General features: G+C 40.4%; 1 protein-coding gene across 3 annotated transcripts in view; it reads right to left on the reverse strand.

The window, feature by feature from the left end:
* Window positions 1–21,064, reverse strand: part of LOC107043729 (RNA-binding protein Musashi homolog Rbp6) — a 385,155-nt gene that overhangs the window by 50,232 nt on the left and 313,859 nt on the right. For all 3 annotated transcript variants that reach the window (XM_015265333.1, XM_015265331.1, XM_015265332.1), the window contains exon 7: window positions 20,151–20,199. In XM_015265333.1, coding sequence (XP_015120819.1) covers window positions 20,151–20,199 — 49 coding nt within the window. The remainder of the gene's footprint in view (window positions 1–20,150; window positions 20,200–21,064) is intronic.

Consider the following 21,064-nt stretch of genomic DNA (forward strand, 5'->3'; position numbering starts at 1 on the left):
TTTGGGAAGACATTCAAAGCCTCAGGTGATGAGTTGGGTGATTATTTTTCGGGGGAATCAGCCCGGATGATGGATTTCACGTTAAATGGATTTGAATTTCGCGCCGAAACCGGGGGGAGCTCTGTTCAAAGTAGGCTTGTTTCATCATTGAATGCATCTGATTAATATATTTTACCAATCACTCCGGCCATCGTGACAGTGTCATCAGATAGATTTGACTATTGATTGTCATATTAGGTTTCAGGACTGTCAATCTGATGAGTACCTCGAACATTATTACTGTCAAACAATATGAATACTGTTTTGAGAGGCGATGGGCAACTACTCAATACCACGAGGCAAGTAATAACGAGCGACACCAGCACACGAACGATCCTGAATTAATTGCTATTCAGCCGAAGGCAACTCACCGCGCTCAATTATCTCCGAATTTTCGACTCATGTTGTTGTGCATTAATTGCGATTGCCAATAGTACCTGGTACTTCTCCATTTCGCCGCCAGTTGTTCAATCACCGATATAATTATCATCATTGTATCGTGATTAATAGTTTTTACGACTTATTCGAAATAAAATTTAATTTTGTATATAAATGAATTCTAGGTATATGTGTCCGTTTCGAGTTTATTTGACCGTTATTTCGATGATTAGGTCGTGAATATTCATTAAGTTGATTTTTTTCGCTGAATGATTGGTAATTAATTTTCCGATAGAGGAAGTTATTGTAATTTCTATATTGATGGTGACGGTCCTTTTGAAATCAGGGGTATTTCACGCCTTTTTTCCTGACTAATGAGGGAGGAGGAGAGGAGCCGGCAAGGCGCTGCTGAATTCTCTTGAGTGGTTGGTGATGATTCCAGAATAAATAGTTGAGTTTTCCAATGATTCAACTAGACCAAGAAGACTCTTGAGGGCCTAGTGAAGTTTCCGATAAATTTAGGGTGAGTTTTCAACAACTCAGAGTCATAAGCTACATCATTCGACAAGTATCCTCTCCTCAAAAGTAAGATTGACTAGATGGCGTCATCCGGTTCCTCCCTAGGAAGCAATCCATCAAAGATCCTTTCTTCGTCACTCCTGATAGAACCTAACCTCCAAACACATGAGATTCTTTCTTCTCAAAGAAACATTTCTCTTTCAGTAATTTATACCACTGAGACTAGAATTCAAGATTCACCAGAGGGTGCTAACTAGTTTCCCCCATGTGCCCCCACGTCACCAATGTTTTGACGAGACTAAGAAGCTTTTCAAGTATATAGAGCAGTTCTCAGAGAACTTGGGGCGGGTTATCAAAGGATCTAACTCAGTCATAGGCTGAATTATTCGACAATGATGTTCTCTTTAAAAATAAGATCGGCAAGATGCCATCATCCGGTTCCTGCCTAGGCAGCAATTCACCAAAAATCCTTTCTCCATTATTTCTAACCTCCAAACCCATGCGAATCTTTCTTCTCAAAGAAACATTTCTCTTTTAGTAATTTATAGCACTGAGACTAGAATTCAAGATTCACCAGAGGGTGTTAACTAGTTTCCCCCTGTCTCCTCACGCCCCCATCTAGCAGTCTCGCATGAACTCTTAGAAACTTCTGTCGGTGCAATCCGATCCAATAGTTGGGGACGGCCGCGTTGGCAATCAACTGGGGTTTACGATAGGAATGGGGTATATATGAGGACACACAAGGGGTGTGTATATATATACTTGTAAAGTGGAGGTCGTTTTGGTGATAGGAAAAGGGGGCAAAGAGACGAGCTGAAGAGGGGAGGGGGAGGGGGTGGGCAAACAGGGGGTGTAGGGGTGGGGTATACGCGGTAATTAAATCAGTGATATCTGCCTCGGGGGTTTGTGCCCGCATTAAACTAACTTTCTCCACTATTCCGGATGTCGACTGAACGCTTACGCCATCACGATAGTTTCCTCCCACTTCTATGTACGTATACTTCTGGATTATTTGAAGTCGTAATGTTTAAGGGCTTGACATATATTTTTTAAACTCAATTAATCTTTTTCGGAAACTAGTTTATAGAGAGGATTTTAAGTGGTTCTCAGTGGATCTCAACTAATTAATGTCTTGTGGTGACTAATTATTTAGGGGAAAGCGGTTTCTCGGTGCACGGAGGATGAGATATAATCGAATATCATCATGTGATAATGTACGTCAAGGCTGAAATGGGATTAAGATAGTGATAGTGACTTTGGATAGGTAAGAGGATGATACGTATTTAGGTGATTGGCGGATATGATATCACCACTGACTTGGATAATATTTCAGGGTGAGGTAATTCTCGGTGGGAAATGGAGGTGATCAGTTATTATGCATCAGAGATGAACGTCTACAGTGAATTTATGGAGATGGCTTCAGTGGTGACAATTATTAATATTTCGCGTGATGACGAATGGAATATTGATCAGGCATAACTGTCCTAGCTCTAGCTTCAGTCAAACTTCTGCTTCAATTATCAGCATGTCTGTGAATCCTATCAGCAAGAAAAAATCATTACCCTTTCAATAACCTTGTAGGCTCGCAATTACCCATTCAATGGTCTCTAACGAATTAACTTTCAATTTTCATTCCGAATCCCATCAATTAGTTAAATTTTCCGCACACAAGGCAAACGTCGGCGAAAAGGAGGGGGGGGGGGGTAAAAAAAAGATTAACACAAAATTGGAAAATGAGTAGATGGTAAAATTGAGAGTTTCCCCAGTGGGAAAAGTGAAAAAGACTGAGGGGCAGGGGGAGGAGAGGATTTGACAAAAGTCAGAGAGAACAATTTGTGTTACAAATGCACGGTTGGAACGACGTAATAGGTAACAAGAAGAAAACTAAGCGTTCGCATTAATTGTACCCAGGGACATGGGTCTCCCTCTGCCTCTGTCTCACTCAATGCAGTGCAACCGTTTTTCCTGGGCACTGAATAAAGAGAGAGAGTGAATATACCAGTGGGAAAGGAGGGTAGGGAAACGTTATTTCGGTTGGGTTGCTGATTCGGCTAAAGCTCCCGTGCACACGGGACGAGCCGTCCTCCTTTTACCAATCCACTCCACCCCCTCCACCCACTTCGCTTCGTCTCTTGCACACAGGGGCTAACGAATCGTGTCTCGATTCTATTTTACCCCCGATCCCCCCACCCCCCCGTCCATTTTCCTATTTTTTTCTGTACACGCTGTTTCTTGCACGCCTTTACCACCCTGAAAAACGAACCAGCTCGAATTATTTTAAACTGCGATGCAATTTTCCTCTTTTCTATGAAGTCCTTTTTTCGTTGGGTTTGGGAGAGTTTTCGAGACTAGGTTGAATAAATTGTTTAATTTCTTTTGTGTTTTCGGGTGGATGGGCTCGATTTTTTTTAAACAATTGAGTTTGGGGGGTAATTGGAAGGAATGGAGGTGGATAGAGGATATTTTGTTTGGAGGCCAAATACCAGTGTGGAGATTTTCATTTCAGTGCTATCGTAATCTCATGAGCTTTGTTGGACCCTTCGATTGGAGGAAGCTTAAGCTGAAGATTTAGTTCAAGCTGAAGGTCCAACTGAAAATCGAGCTCGTGGTAAATCTTTAGATGAAGCGCTGCTGTTTGACTCTTTATTTGGTCAACACATCATGCTGCAGAGAATATGAACGGATAATTGTCTCTTCAACAGTAGGAATCATTGAAACACGATCGATTGATCGGCTATTGATCAAATACAAGTACAAGCGAGACTAATACATCTAATTTTCAATTGGAATCATGGAAATCGATGGAGCCTTTTCATATTCAATGAGACGATTAACATGTACCTTTCTACCACAGTTGGCATCGATAGCGAAGTATAAAGGCTAGTTTTCGGGTAAGGTAGGATTCCCTACAGTCAATAGAGACCTGGAAGGCTACTTCCTATTGAAATATTAATCACAACGCGATGCCGTATACAGGCCGATTGCTTTGATACAACATAGCATCACGGGAAAATTTATCGCGTGTCGAGGAAGAATCCGATGAGTGAGTTGGTTCAGGAGTTCTACAACTACTGTTCCATTTCGTATTGATTTTATTCGGCAGCATAATGGATAGAATAAATTTGTGTTTGATTATGCACTTTATTCACAACGTAAAGAATAACTCATCCTTAATAAATAGTCGAGTGGAAGTATTGAACAACTTCTGGTGATGGGGTGAATTCGACATACAAGCTTCACCTTTTGACATTTGGTCAATTTTCAGGGAATACTAATGTCGAATATTGTGGAAATGTTCATGAACTGTTGAGGGTATTATCGAGGTAGTAAATGTACTTGTTATAATTTGATAAATGCACGCAAGCAAGTGGTGAATCATCGGGAATAAATTTCCTGTTTTAATCACACCAATTATTGAGCAGATGGAAATAGAGAGGAAAATGCCAGCATGAGGAATATTTTTACTCCATTATTTTGAAAAGGAATGCAACTCAATGAGTACCAGCATTGCCACCCTCAATTTCTCTCGATTTATCCACCATTCGTTTTCGTCTCTGCGTTCCAAACTGGGTGCTACAGCAATGAGATTCTCCGGAGGTACTAGAGCAAAACCAGGTTATTGTAAGTGCCTGCTTCTACCATTTACCATCGTCTTTTCTCACAAAGGCTAAATCGTTAGATTTAATTGAGCGTCACACTTCCACAATCTCTCTGCATCAGTGTTTGTATTGTATTTATTACATTTTCTTTTATTCGCTATCTAAACTGATCTCAACTGACACGATTCGCTTTTCAATCTCATTTCGGTTGTTATTCAGTTCTCATGTCTCTCTATTTATTATTGAAATGAAATAATGATACAATGCAAAATCGATACGCTGTTTTCGGAAGAGATAAAATAACTTTTCCATTAATCAGAAAGTTGAATATTCCTGAATTGGAATCCCGCTTGGCCCTTTGACCTCGTTTTCCAGCATTCTAAAAATACAACACTATTATAAGGGTTGTTTTCTACGTATTCGGGTGAGCCGAGTGGCGAAATCCAAATTAAATATCTAATTTTACTTTATGAGGAAATATCAATGGAAAGATTCACAAGTCTTTCACTCAAGCAACCACCAAAATGTCATGATTGATGATCTATCGCAGTGGATAGCCCATCCAAAAGGGTCTGAATGTTTTCGATGCAGTTCACTGCATATTATGCAGAACTTTCCAATCGAAAATGTTATCAAATATGAGAAATAGTGAAATCATTGTTCGATGAAAATTGACTATTGTTGGTTGCAATGTGGTGGATGGTGGTTTTGCCCAGTGAAAAGCCAAAACGAAATGAATTTCTGAAACAATGAACAAAGGGTGGAAATTAAAGGGGAAATGGAAAATCTGCGGTTCACCAGGAATACACTGCCATCGTATTGAGTACAATTTCACAGGTTTACACGTTTAAATTTTTAAAATTTTTCGTTTTTCGTAATTGGGTATCAGTTGGATGGGAATCCATTGTTGTGTGACTTGTCTAGAAAATGCTATATCCATTCGTGGATCAGTTGAATCCACAGATGGCCAATAATATTAGATTTTGACAATATTAAGAAGGATTATCTCCTTGCATTGGTCAAAGTTTAACAATATTCAACAAATTTAAAATATTATAAAATTTAATAACTAAATTTTTCGATTGATGGTGACTAAACTTGACAATATTGAAATGTAAGTTTTAGTTATCAAGCTAATTCTAAATTTAGGTACTTGCTTTTCGATTATCCAAATAACCGTCAACGTTCCTTCCTAAATTATCGATTAATAGAATATTTCAAAAATTGAATGTACACATTGATGGTTAATTTAATGTTTAAAATATCAAGATTTATGTTAAAAATTGACAACTTCACAATTTAATGGTTATTATGATTGATGAATATGCCTATCACTGGTGGAATCTCAATGTATCAGTCTACATTCTCATTACCATACGAAAAACCCCCAATTACAATGATCGCAATTATAATGCTAAATGAGGATAATGAAGTGGTTTTATACCAACACCACTGAACGTGGTAAATTCAACAGAAAATAGACTCAGTCTCATTTGAGTTAGAGAATTACCTCGGGGGGTGCTTTTTAGTTTCAAGGAGTTAATTTGAGTTAATTCGAGTAATTATTCTTGGGTTAATTAATGCCCGGAGTGGTAAGGAAGGGAAATTCTTCATTCGTCCGAATTTTTTCTTTTTTTTCTCCCCCCCCCCCCCCGTATAAAAAGTGGAAGACGTGACTCCCTCGTTTCCTTTTAAATCACACCCGTCTTTTTAACTCGATTTTTAGGTGAAATTCTGTTTCATTGAACGACTTTTTCTGGAGAGAATTAACGAAGAATTCGAGGGGTATTGATTTCCCGTGGAAAATGGATGGAAATCGCGGAAAAGTTTTGTGAATAGAATATTCTGCGCTTGTCTGGATGAATAAATTGGAGATGACGCTTTTTTCCTTTTTATGCGCCGATAACATCATGAGATTCAATGCTACCATCGCAGAATCCCTCACGCTGCATCCGATGGAATATATTCATGGAAAAATGAAAATTTGTCGAAACCAATTAAGCAAAATTATGCATGTGAGATACTTCTGGGAGCATCATAACCTGGAAAAGCTTCAAATTACAGCTACTTAATTTGGATCAGGCTTTTTCATCGCAATCTCTTGACTATGAACACATTCAGTAATTTTTCATAATATTTCTGGTAAAATTCGGTTCCATTGAATGACTTCCTCAAGAGAATCACCGATCAATCGAAAGGTTATTGATTTCCCATTGAAAATTGATGAACAGTGCGGGAAATTCAGTGAATAAAATATTCAGCGCGTGTGGGGATGTGCAAATTGGAGATGACTCTTTTTTTTCACTTTGTATTCATCAATTACATCATGATATTTAATGCCACCACCTGCGAATTCCTCCTTATGCATTCGCAAATAATTTTAACAAAGTAATGAATGTGAACGACTTCTGGGAGCATTTAGAATTTGAAAAGCTTTGAACTACAATCAAAAAAATTCGCATTAGCACTTGGCCCTAAATGCATTCTAAAATTCCTCACAATATTTTCCCTGAAAATCGCTTTTATAAAAACAATACCTCTGAGAATTCCACAATATACACACATACATAATGGTTGTCATAATAATTTAATGTATGTGAGACCGATTACAGTAAAAACTGATACCAGTAGAGCATCATAACAGTATGAGGATGGGATGTACTCGTTAACCCGCATCATGAGTTACGAGGTCGTGAAAATGAGATTTGTAACAGTTCCTCGGTCGAATAGGCTTTTACGAGTTCATCGTGTCGGAGCATTCACTGATGCATTTGTGTTTTTTTTCCACCCTTTTTCACTGAAAGGAGGGTTAGGTACATCTCAATGATTACGCCGTAATCCTACCATTGTGAGATTGTCCAGACCTCAGTGTCTTTTATAGCATCAACGTATATTATGGAACAGTCGGAGAGTCAGAAAGACGTAAAGACAAGTGAAAGTAAGGACAGAATGGAGAAAAAAAGAAGAGTGATGAGAGAATGGAGTGAAAGACGGAACGGAGATTGGAAGATATGTGGAATGGCTTTGGGAAAAAGGCACAAGAGGAAGTGGGGATAAAGTGTGGCACGGGGGGGGGGGCAAAATGAATTGCTTTCGTGTTGGTAGGATCTTCATTCTGATTGCCAACGTCTTCGTTCTTATCAGCTGCGGCGAGTCAGTCTTTTCCCAGTGAATGGGAAACATTTAAATCAAAATTTTTCCCGTCTCTCGCAATTCTTTTCGCCCAACCAGTCCCTTCGCAAATAATTAACCGTACACATTCAGAGAGTACCCGCATGCTGTGCAAGTTAATTATCACTTGATGAAGAATCTAAAATACAAAATCCTCCCACTCTGCCGCAGGAATATTTACCATGCAAATTGGAGAAATGTGATTGCACTAGAGTCCGTGGGTTTTGTGGATATGATGGTGACGAGAGGTAGAAATCTACCCGGAGGAGGGATTACACCAAGGGTAACGTTATATCCTTAGATCTCATCTATTTCGCGATAATGGCGTGTGCGTTGAGACCCCACTCCCAACACTCCCTCTATGCATGAATCCACGGGATTCTGGTATATTACAGAAAACTCCGAAGCTTTTGCGGTTGTTGAGCAAGTGAAACATTTTCTCCGTGGGAGAATTCAGAAATTGATAGCAGGGATTTTCTTCCTATTCACCCATTTTTTGCGTGTTTTGTTGCATCACGCAGAGAATTGTTGGGAGAAATGAGCAACTTGTATCATGAATCCCATCATAATGATGATGTTTTGGACTGCTTGATATGTTACTTCAAATCTTGTCCCAATTTGTCTTCGTCAAGAAACGATGGCCGAAAAACTCACGCAATCACGTCACGCAGAGCCGCTGGGGTCAGATCACCACTGAATTCGGAGAGGATATACACACATCCCCTTCAAAACCCATCAATGATCCAGATCTTTTCATTGCGGTCTCCATGTCCACCAAGTGGGAATATTTCATGTCACTCAAAATTATAAACGTCACGTTATGAATTATTTACAGATTTGCGGATTTAATACATCATCACCAGAAACCCAACGCAATGTTACGATTACGCGTACAAATTTATTTTTTGGCGACGTACAATGTCCACAGAATTTGTGAACTACGTAGCCGGCAAAATGCTAACACACGTAATGAATTTCCGATTTACTCCCCTTTTCGAATTAATTATCTCTGTACATATATACTTTACCCATCCATTTCTCATCGTACTATTACGATTCACATTTTAGGAAAATACCGAGGGCTTGCTGATGAATAACACAACTGCGCCTGTGGTTCCTACAATTCTCCAACAAAAATATGGATTTCTGTATTGTTAGAATCATAATGAGGGATTGGTGGATGGATGGATGGAGAGCGGATATTATGGTTGTGTGATGGTTTCCAGTTTTAGTGGAGTGGAGATTGAATGGTGATGGAAATATTTGAGTTTCCGAATTTTGAATGGAGAGGGTAATTGACCATTAAATAAGCGCGAGGGGCACGAACTGCATGAACAGACTGAATCGTGAGGCATGACATAGATCAACTTTCTGTGCAGGGATGTCTTTTGCCGAACAATTCAGATGTGGACCTTGTTTTGGACAATACGTTGTCTCAACAAGTCGGTATTGGTTATCTTCTCTAATAAGAAGGATGTGGACTTGGACCTCATTTGGTCAAGAATCTGATGACCATATTGTCCAAAGAGTCCACCAGCTAAGACCAAGGCCAACACCTTGATATGATGAGTCAGACATTTCCAAAGCAGACATGCTCAATCTTAAAATTCACATAATCGATCTTCAGCAGTATCCATGACTCACGCCAGCATCCCCAGTAGCCCATCATCTCTCCGTGTCACCCTGAAAAATCAATGGCAGCTCACGAAACCGGGAGTTGTTAATTGCCCGGTTGCATTCGCCCTCATTCCTAATCGCTTCAAGGAAAACAGAAACGTTGACAGGGAATGTAAAGCGACAATGTTTGAGGGGTCAGGACAGAAGGGAGGTTTCGATGTTTCTACTAACGATGCTTCGATTCTCTCTCTCTCTCTCTCTCTCTCTCTGTCTCTCCTTCTCTCTTCCTGTCCCTTCCTCTTTTCGTCGCTTTCACACAGCAAGCCGCCACTTTCCCTCGCTCCTTTTTGTTGCTTGCGGTATTACACAGACACCATTGCACATACACACGTGGATACACACCCTTCCCGTGCACTCTGACAATCCTCCCACTTTCCATTCATCCCTCTTCCCCATTTGGTAATCCAAGAATAATGAACAGCTGTCACTTGCAATACCTACGCCACCTATCCCAGCTACTGCTCTCCGGCAAATAATGCCGAGTTGGCGCGCATTTAATCATTTCGAAAGTATCAGCTGATGTAGCAAAAATTTTTCGCCAAAAGGGAGTTGATCATTCGGCGAAAATGGCAATATTCATTAATTTTACAGTTGACGGATTTTTAATTTAACATTTTGTCATCTGAAGTTTGAAAATCATTCGGCCGAATAATCCATCAGAAATGAATTAGCATCGGTGTCATTCTGGAACACTCTCCGCAATTGATTGAAAATTATGAGAAAGTGATGGAATTTTCTCGAGGAAAAACTGTATCTTCTCTAATCACTTTATGATACGTAAAAACCGACGGAATGAGTTGTATAAACGCGTGAGTCACTGACTGGATCGGATACTCAAGGAAGTACCGGTATTGGAAAACTTGTCCGGTGAGGACTTCAGGGAAAATTCACCCAAAGCTGAGAATGATTGAGAAGCATCAGCTAGATATAGGACATCATATATTGCCATATCAAGAGACCAAAACTCATCTGGGACCTATATCATAACTGTGGGTACTTGACGTTGAGAAGAGTAATCGATTTCACCCCTTAAACCATCGTGTTCCGCGATTTTCTTATCTGCGGTCGCTCAATGAGAATTCGATTTGACTTGAATTTTCGGCGGGAAATTTGAAAGTGTAAGTGAGTGAAAAGTGATTGGAGCTGTTTCTCGGTGAAAAATTGCCTAAAGCATCCTCCGAAAATCGTACAAAAACAAGCATTTCTATGATGAACATGCCTGTTTACTGTCGACGTATTTTTCCCACTAGGATTCACTCAGAACGAGTAGAGAAAAAAGGAGAGAAGCGAGGGAATAGTGGGAGTTGGGGGGGATGCCTGTGTTTGTCCTCATTAGCTGCACAGCTCGAGCCAACAACCCTCTCACCCTTAAACTCGACTGAGGGAGTATGGAAGTATAGGAGAACGTGGGGAAGGGGGTGTTGGCGCGTGCTCCCGTGGACCCAATAAATCCAGTTGTCAGCCAGGCTCGAAGTTCACCAGCCAAATGTCCTCTCTCCCTCGAAAAAAAAAAGTTCAAAAAAACTTTACCCTTTTGATTTTCACGATGGGCTGAAAAATCATAATTGGAAGGGTGGATTTTAACGAGTCTCCATAGTGAGAAAAAAATTTCCCCTATTGTCTTTGGGCGAAAAGAGAGGGGAAAAAATCGCTGGTGCATTTGAGCAATCGACGTGTTTACACTTTTCCACGCTTTTCTATTCTTTTGCTCTTCTCTATCTATCTATCTATCTCTTTTCTCTTAGGGATGGTGTGGAAAGGTAAAAACAGTTGACGTACGCAGAAACGGAATTATCAGCCCCCAATCCCCCTCACCGCCGCACCCCAGCATCTCTTTCAACTGACGCCCCCGCAACCCCTCGTGCCCTCCACCATATGCACATCCCCTTGACACAGATATGCATTCCGTACACTTTTTTAATTCCGTTTTAATCTCCGAGTTATTGCTACTCTCTATGAGCTTTTCCACCCCTTCCCTCCTTTCACTGCCCCCCGCCCTTTCAACTACTCTTGTATTCTTTCGCAACATTCATTCATTCGTGTTTTTCAAATACGCTTTAGAGCTTCATATGACTTCTATGTTTAACCCAACCCCCCGCTTTTTGCTTACCTATGGGTTACAATTTCTACATCATCTCCCCCTTTGCCGTTCACCAACACGCGAAACACACACGTAGAAATCCGGTAAATAATGGAGTGTTCCATATATTTCGTAATAGAGTTATTCATTCACTTGTTTTTCCCGTGTCCAAGGATTTTTTAGTTTTTACAGACGTGAACAGATTTTTGTCTGCCATTTTTAGTTTTTTTTGTTACTCCAGGCTTTATGGAAGCTGTGACACTGTTTTTATTTACTTGGAAACAAACAAGCATTTATATAGTATTAAAAGAGAGACGAGATGAAAATTGTGAGTTTAGTTTGGGATTTCCCGAGGATTGTGTGATTACGTTTCATGAATTTTTCCGCTTTACTCTGACGGTCTCGTTTTCGTTATGATTTTTCATGGTAATTTTGTTTCGACGCAATGCATTTATTAAGGAAATGCCGGGAAATGCTATCAACACATCTGGTTTTTTTATGCAGAAGATAGAATGACGGGGGAGGATGATGAAGGACACAGCTGACTCGATCCATCAGCGGAAAAGAGCACGTCGTCTGAGTCCTCTGAAAAAAAGCTGAGTAAGATGGGAAAGTGAGGGAGAAGCAATAAGGGGAGATTCCCTGTGAAAATCGGCGGTATCGGTGATCAACACTGCACTTGTCCACTGATCGATTCCACAAATGTCAGCTTGATTCTAATCTATTGGTGGCGCTTCTGAGTATCAATCAATTGTATCCCTCCACAAGTAGATTATCTTGTTAGTTGGAGAGATTGTTGGGAAAGCAGTTGTATCTAGAGCGATTGGAATTATTTGTGAGGAATGAATGGTGGCGGAAATTCGTAAATTCAGAGTCACTGAATCATAATTTTTTTCTTTGAGTACTTATGAGTGGATTGTGAGTCAATCATAACTCAGGACACTCATTAACTAGTTGTGAGTCAAGTACCACACTTAATTGCTCGTCATTTTGACTCATCATTAGTTAGAGACTCAGAACTTATGTGGCTCAAAAAATTATGAGTCATAGACTCACAAGTTCTGTAATTAACGAATTATAAAATCTTAATTACAAATTTTTGCTATAAACTCATAACTTCTTTCATTTCAACAAATTATCAACCAATCATCGCTCATAAAAACTTATAACGGCTCAGAAACACTAACTCAGTCGCTTAGAAATTGCTATCCAATTCCTCATAAAGTGTAACTCAATCTCAATACACTCTCAAAAATTCAAACATCAAATTCCGCTCCAGCGAATGATATCCACTTATTGCCGATGATATTCTCAACTCCAAACTATCGAGACCCTCACGTTGAATATGGGACACTCATAATTCCGACTAGAAGATGATCGTAAAAATTTATAAACTGAAATTTGCAATAACCCAGACTCTCCAATTTTAGTTTCTGCTGGTCCAGGGTGAGTTGATGGCACTTGGTATCCAGGCATGTATATGCACTGAAACCGTCTGTAGTTGAGAGGATAGTGGAGACGGGGTAAGGAAGGGAGATATCGGGTCAAACAAGATTCAGTCGTGCAACACGTGCGCCAGATTGTATCCAGTAAAGCTTTTTATAACCCCCGAGAACCCCTGTATGCTCTTTCGGTCGTGTTCTGGGTGGAGTGAACCCCAAAATTTTGTGCAATCTCATGCTCATAATATATCTGTATATAATTTTTGGTCATCTTATTCCGGAGAGGATAAAGTGTAAGGTAACACACTGGTGGATAATAAAAGTCAGTGGATTAAATCGATTCTCTCGTCGGCAATTGACTCAGATGATCCCCTAATTTAGAATAGCATCCTGAAGCTTGATTAATCGAATACATTAATTGGATTGAATTGATCACTGGTTTAATTGTATTATGCGAATGAAATTGAAATACACGTGGAGGGATATTCAATCACCATTAATTTGATTCTCTATCAATTAACTGGATGGAGTCGGTCTTTTCGAATTGGTGATGATGTCAATATTCTTCATGATTTACAGCTGGACAAGTCTATCAGCTTTTAGCGTCAGGAATTGACGGTATTCTCTCCCAAATTGGATGTCGAGTCATGGTAGATCGGAAAAATTTATGAATCTTGAGTCTTCGGCTCATAATCTCCCTCGTTGGGGGTTTTTGAGTCAATCACTGCCCACAATTCCTCATAATTTTGACTCATAACAAACCCACAACTCATGATTCCTGTTATCAATGATTTATGAGTCACCAACCCACAGTTTCGATCATTTATCAATTGTGAGTAAATTATGAGCCGATGACTCACAATTCTTCGCTCATAATTCCTGTCATTGCGGAGTTACGGGTGAATTGTCACTCAGAACTACTCATTATTTTAACTCACTATGTGATTTAAATTCCAACATACGGGAAGGATATTCAATCACGCCTAATTAGGTTCTATATCAATCAACTGAATGGACTCGGTCGTTTGGAACAGGTGATGAAGTCAATATTCTCGATGATTTTCAATTGGACAAGTCTATCAGCTTTTCGTGTCAGGATTAGCCGGGACTCTCAGTCATTTGAAAGCTCATGATCATTAACTAGCTGATGGTGTTAGTACTCAGAAGTTTCCTGCTCAAAGGATATACACCAGGGGATAGAATACTCTAACGTGTGTATCATTCAACATTGGGATATCGAGAAACTGATGATGAACTCCTACTGTTCATGTATACCTCGAGGAATGGAGAAATAGCTATACAGCAGGGATCAGTTGGCCCCATTGGCCCCGATCGAATTCCTCCACGCACGACTGAAAGCTCTCCCCACCTCCCCATCTCTATATCCTTCTCAACAACATACCACTGGCTGTTCTACACACCTGCACTGGCTAATGGAGGTCCTTCCACTGCATCGACATGGAAGACTATCTTCAGAATGACGAGAATGGGGTAAAGGGGATAAAGCTTTTGGAGTTGCAAGTCCGTGAAGAGGATTCAAGGAAGGAGAGGATTGTATCGATAGCGGTGGTTGCTATCGCTCGAACTGCCCACCATCACGCGATATTCCGGCCAATGTGTGGATAGTTTTTGAAACTTCTAGACATAGAGGTATGCGCCCAGTTTGTCGCGGATGCACACTGATGATACTGGATCGTTGATGAATATTTATTGTCCTTCAGTTGAAATTTAACGAGAGCTATAACAAGCTCCAGTATCCAGAGCATCTTCAATCGTAAATTATTTAATAACTTTTTATAATTCTTTTGATGCTGCCGGGAGAGAACTACCGTGATGAACCTTTAATGCTAAACTGTCCATCAGAATTTTATTTTCCAAGTATTATATATGCACTGGGTGGATTGATATTCGCAATTCTCTCTCGATATCGAAGATTTCTCAAACATTGGAGTAACTACATGGCAGAATTCAGAATCCTAAAAAGAGCATGGAGCATGAAAAATCGTGAGATGTATGTATAGTTGGGGGGCAAATAAAAGAGATGTGAAAAATCTCAAGGAGACATGGGGACCGAGAGCATTTCAATATTTCTGAACTTCACGAGAATGCCAAAAGCCTTCTGACTTTTCTCATACTTTAATTTTTTTTCTACTTCTTTCAGTTTTCTTTAGCTAGCAATGCTTTCAAGGTAGACGCATGTGCTTGACAATTGGAGCATGTTGAGATTTTATCGTGATTTGCGCTGAATGCTCCAATTTATTCATTTAAACATTCGTTTGCAGATATTGGAATAGTCAATGGGGAGTATCACCAGCAGTCGATAATCAGTGGGCATGCTTCGCGCAAGTATTTATTTACCGTGCATTACATATGTGACAATTATTCACTTTTAGATAACGCTGAATGGAATTATTGCTCTCACTAATCTCTTCATTGACAGAGATTTAGTAATATTACGGCGAGGAAATTCACATTTTCAATGAAATTATCCGGTGAGTACTCCATTCGGAATTCGCTAGTTAGGATTTTGCGAATTAGGAGCTGTATTTCTTTTCAAATCCGATATATTCGTGATTGTGAGTATCTCGTGGTGGCTGGTATTGATCCTTCAAGGCATACGCTGTTTCCAAAGTATTCTTAGTCACGAGGTGTTCCTTTAACAGACTCGCTGCTTGAAGATATTTGAGTTGCACGAAATCTCCAAAAAATGAAGCTCCAATCGTTTGTTGAATGATTACTCATGGAGAAGACGGAAATATTTGCTTGTCTCTGAACGATTGCGTCCCGCCAAATTCGTCCAGACTGGTCCTTCTTTAAGAGTGCTTCTCCTTTAAAGAATTTCGTGGATCCCCCGTGATAATCTCCTCGGCCACCAATCTTTCGCAATCCTGGTGCTCCCCCTGAAAGAATCCATTCAGCTCCACATACTCCCGGCGATAAGCGACTAGATGGATGGATAGTTTTACAGATTATTCACCCTTGGATGATGATCCGACACACCTTCTCGGAATATTATCATAAATAAAAGACTTATTCCTACTGTCGGGCTACCAGTCTTTTCATCTTTGATGTCCAGTCATGTGAGATTAGGAAAAGTTATGAATCATGAGTCTCGTTATTGAAAAATTCTGTGTTAATCACTGCACACAATTAATCATAACTTGGATTATATTATATTACGAATCAACGACTCACGATTCCTGTCATCAATCAATTATGAGTCATCGGCACATATTTTCGGTCATCGATGAATTGTGAGTGGATTATGAGCCGATGACTCATAATTCTTGGCTCCCAATTTCTATTATCAAGAAACGATGAGTCAATCAACACTCATAATTACCCATAATTCTTACTTATTAAAATCCAATGACTCACAAATGCTGTCTCAATTCATTGTGAGCGATCGAATCACAGCTTTAAAAATTAATGAATTATGAGCCATTGACTCATAATTCTGATTATTAACTGGAAATATTCCTCATCGACGACTAATGAATCGATCATTACTCACAATAACTTATAATTTCGACTTACAACTGCTCGGAAAGCAAAACCACGATACTCCACCCGCAGACTCCATCAAATTTCTCATAATCCTAGCGCTAAGCGAGTAGACGAATGGATAGTTTTACAGATTATCCACTCTCTGATGATCATCCCCTAAATATCCAACACACCACCTCAGCATATTATCATAAATAAAGAACTCATCCTTCCTCCCTCACTGAAACTACTCCCAACTTAGATGCCAAGTCATGCAAAACTATTTCCCAAGGAGCAGCAGCAGCAGGACGGAAAATCTCGGGTGCAACGTGGGCTAAAGAGTAACAGAAACTAAGGAGACACTGTGGTACGTACTTGGCATGGTTTACCACTGCTGTCCCCCTCTCTCTCCCGCCCATAGTCATCCCGAAGGAGACAAAGGGAGATTTGGAGTTAGTGCCGACACGAGTACGTCGTTTGGTATGTACGGTATATATATCTGCATCATCTGCAGCAACAGTCCGTGAAGCGTACGAGCATCCCCCCTCTCCCCAGTTGCAGAGGGTGAAACGCGAGGGGAAGAACATTCTTACTCTGGCTCCTCTCGATATACGCTGGATTACGTCAAACCCCGGGCGTAACATCCGGCGTCGGGAAGTTTCCGCCTGAGACTTTGGAGATCCTAGTTTCACCCTTGGACTGGGTGTGTACGGAGTAATTGCACTTCAACGATGAGGACGTGGTCTTTCGAGTCAGCCCAGAAGAGTGAAGGGATGAGGGATTCTGGTATAACCCAGACATTTTCAGAAGTTTGTAGAGTGGGGTATGAACTGCAGAATTCTCTAGGTTCTATCACGTGATGCGGAAAAAGAGTTGATGGGGAGAAAGCTCAGACGAGACACCAATGAACGATTCTGACGGTGGGTAAACGGGCGTGAATAATTCGCCGTGGGCCTTTTCTCTAAGGGATTAAACGGGGGGGAGGATGAAATGCACTTCAAGATGATGGAGATGGGGATGAGGAGGAGGCAAATGCATCGTCAAAGGATAGAAGCAGAAGAGAATCAAACCCGTATGAGAGTCCAATAACCGATCGAAAATCCTCTAGTCGTCTATCTTTACTCGGTGGGAGGATGCTAGGGCACAGAAGGTCTAGCAATTTATGGAGGTATATACATGTGGCTCGCCTTGCCGAAGTGGGTACCAGCAAAATCCTTTGGCCAGTCAAGCTCATATAATCGTTCTTCAGAGGTTCCTTTTTTTTACTTCTTCTCGTTATTTTTCATCGTAAGCGTCTTCTCACTCTCCTCGGGAGTATTTTTCTTTTCCTCAAGGCCTGCCTTCCTTTATCCCGCTGGGGATGCGCTCACCCACGCGGAAATCATAGCACGTCCCATCGGTACGCGAAATCATCTAGAATTCAGGATTGCTGGAGCTCGATTCCTGTTGCGAATTGAAAGGGTGGAAAAGTTTTTTGCAAAATGATGCGTGTTTTCGTTCCTTTCAGGATTTCTTGGGGAGCTATGGCGATGGTCTTTCTGAAGGTAATGCTACATATCCGGGGATTATGGCACTCATAGGGTTGACGGGTTTCAAGGACGACGTTACACCCTCTGAAATTTGTCTGCAATTTTCGGAATCTTGGGTGAGTGTATGGCTGTTGAAATGGCAACCGATCATCATCATAATTTGCTGATAAAAGTTGCGTCAATCTGGCTTCTTGTCATGGATCAATAGCTGATCATTCTCAACTTCGAAAATAGAGTTGATCAGGTACCCTCGAGACATATTGTGCAAGTTTTTGTGAGAAACTTTGCATGCGTCATCCAATTGGATGTTAACTCCATGACATATCGATGAAGTCGCAAATGCTCCAGAAAGAGTATTCATTCCAATCGATGTGGACATGGTTTTATACTCGCAAGAACTTTTAAAACTTCCACCAGGTGCTTCCGATAATTGGATTAACTATGTGCCATTTCTTTTTCGTCCACACACTCCCTTTCACACTCTTGAAGACGAGTAAATCTAGAAAGTCAATAATCAGATGAGGGATCTTCTTGAACTCTCATCTCACAGGACTCAAATTTTATGATAAATTTTTGCTCAGAGAGTGCAAATGCGTTAGGACTTCAATCTGTTCACTCGACTACATTTCCCGTATCAAGAAAATTCATTCAAATCGATTCGTCTCTGGGGCTCTCGATGTTGTAAGGAGAATTGTGATACTGAATACCCAACGAATGGCCCTAGAGGTGGGTCTCAGAGAAGTTGAAAACGACGAGAAGAATAGAGCTCACCATAGAGTGTTTCGTATAGGTGTATATCGGCACGGGGATCTGGAGTAACGGTAAAGAACGAGTTTGATACCAGGGAAGCAAGATTTCTGAATGGGTAAAAGATATAGTTTGATGTCGAATAAGAGAGAAGCTGAGTGGGAATGGTATTGGATGTCACCGCGATGGAGATTACGCGCAGTGGCTTTTCAAAGAGACTTCTGATACTCTACTCGACATTGACAATTTTATTCTTCTCTGGATGGCAGGGGTAACCCTTTCAGAAAATATTCTACGGATGGTTGCTATTGAAATTTTATGAATAAAAATAAGGATTTCAACGTTGTTGGGGGGTTTATGATGTACCTGAATTCACCGGTGAATGCGGAAAGTTGGAGTTTTTGGAGAAGTTGGATGCTAGTTTTCCAACGAATTTAATATTTTAATTGAATTCTAAATTTTGCAATTTTGCAAATGGAAGTTTTACACCCGAGTGGATGGACTCGGCTGCATGGATATGAACATAAACTTTCGGTCAATATTTGCGCGAGTTGGGGAATCGATTCACTTATGGGAAATCAATCGTACAAATGTTTCCTAATCTTCATAGATGGATGTGTCAACATTGCCGTCGAAAATGGGCAAGCGGTAACGGGAGTTGCATGTTTAGTTTCATTTTCAGTTTCATTTGTCATCACTTATTGTTATTCCTCAAATTATTATGAGGAGATTACTAGAGGGGGGGGGGGACGAAGCGACTATCGATAGCTCCTCAAAAATAGTGTCAACAATTCAACACGACTATTGGAATGAATTGATGCCCGCAATGTGAATGTATTCGAGCACACGATTCCTCCGCCAGAAAAAAATATCTATATGGATTATATGTGAAAAAGGTTGATAGGAAACGATGGGGATGAAAGATTCGATATATTACGCGGTGGGAAAATCCGATATTTCATTCATTCAGGGGCTTCCCGTGGACCCCTATAATGGCCGACGTTTTTTCATACTATTTTTTATATTCACTTCATACTTCTCGGTTTTATCATTGAAATAATTTCCTCTCTCTCTTCATTTTTCGTTTCCCGGGAGTTTTTTTTGTTCCTATTCCGTTGCTGAAAAAAAAATTGCGGACAATGAGGGGAATATTTCTCGGTCTCGTTCTCAGCTGCAGTCACCTTTTTTTTCAAGACGCAAGGGTGGGGATTCAATGCGCCCTTCTTCTCATGTTGTAAACCAAGAAAATGCTACTGATGGTATTTATCTTTCCCTTATCCTCGACACGCATTATGGTAATTACCAATTACAAGCCCGCAGTATGAACCAATCCATTATCTGAGTCATGCTCGTTAAATGCTGGATGTATTGGGGATAGTTACACTTCATCAAAGGGAGAAACCATTAATAAACGTTAATGTAATCAGTTCAATTGTAAATAAACGAGTTGTTGGTGGATTGGGGGGGAGAGGAGAGTACTCACCTCTGTGCCTGCTGGTCTGCTTGTCGAACATCAGCATGGCGTCCTCTATCTGTAACAAATGTAAATATTTTTTGTCATTTTTTTAAAATCTAGAATCACCTTTAAAATTTAATCAACGTTTTTCAGTCTTTTTTTATTGTTGTTAAAAAAAATTAGAGGGTATGTTGTTGAAAAAATATATAAGATCATCTCAAAAGATGAATTTTCGAGATGAGATAAACTGAGATAAGACAAGATGAGAAAGATTTTTTTATCATGTATCGGTTATAAAAAATGTTGGAAAGAAATGCAGAGAAATATTTTTGCGATAATATGAAAAATTATCTTGAAAATGCGCACTCAAGATAAGATGAGATGAGGTGACTTATCTCGAAAATATCTTGAAAGAGAGCGCATATATATCATCTCAAATATATCACGTCTGGTGACAGTTTCAGAAAGAGAAAGATGACATAAGGTAGTGTGGGATGAGATGCATTTTTGAGGTATCTTAACCAAAAATCGCAAAGATAAATTCATAAGCTATTTTAGTATTCCTCATAATTTTGGTGTGATGAAATGTTTTTCAACGTCATAACCCCGAGACATCATTAATCCATATATGTTCCATCATCTCTCCATCGTTTCATTTTCCCGTAACGTCAGCAGACAGGGCTTCGGTGACGCGTCAGACAGAGGGCGCGGCCTAGACACAACCCCGTCGTCGAATGGAGAACCCTATTCGGAAGCCACTTCACTTGTAACCGAGTGAGTACGAAAACGTAGATGGAAAAGGGAAGACGAGGGAGGACAGGGGGTTGAGGATGATGGGTTAGGGGGATGGTATACACTGCGTGTGTGGCCCGTAAAGCACAGCTGGCACGAGATTTACGAAGCGTACTGCTGAGGAAAGTCGATGGTCCGGGGGGGGGAGG

This window comes from Diachasma alloeum, unplaced genomic scaffold, assembly GCF_001412515.2.
Source record: "Diachasma alloeum isolate Michigan unplaced genomic scaffold, Dall2.0 Dall_scaffold_00622, whole genome shotgun sequence".
NCBI lineage: Eukaryota > Metazoa > Arthropoda > Insecta > Hymenoptera > Braconidae > Diachasma > Diachasma alloeum.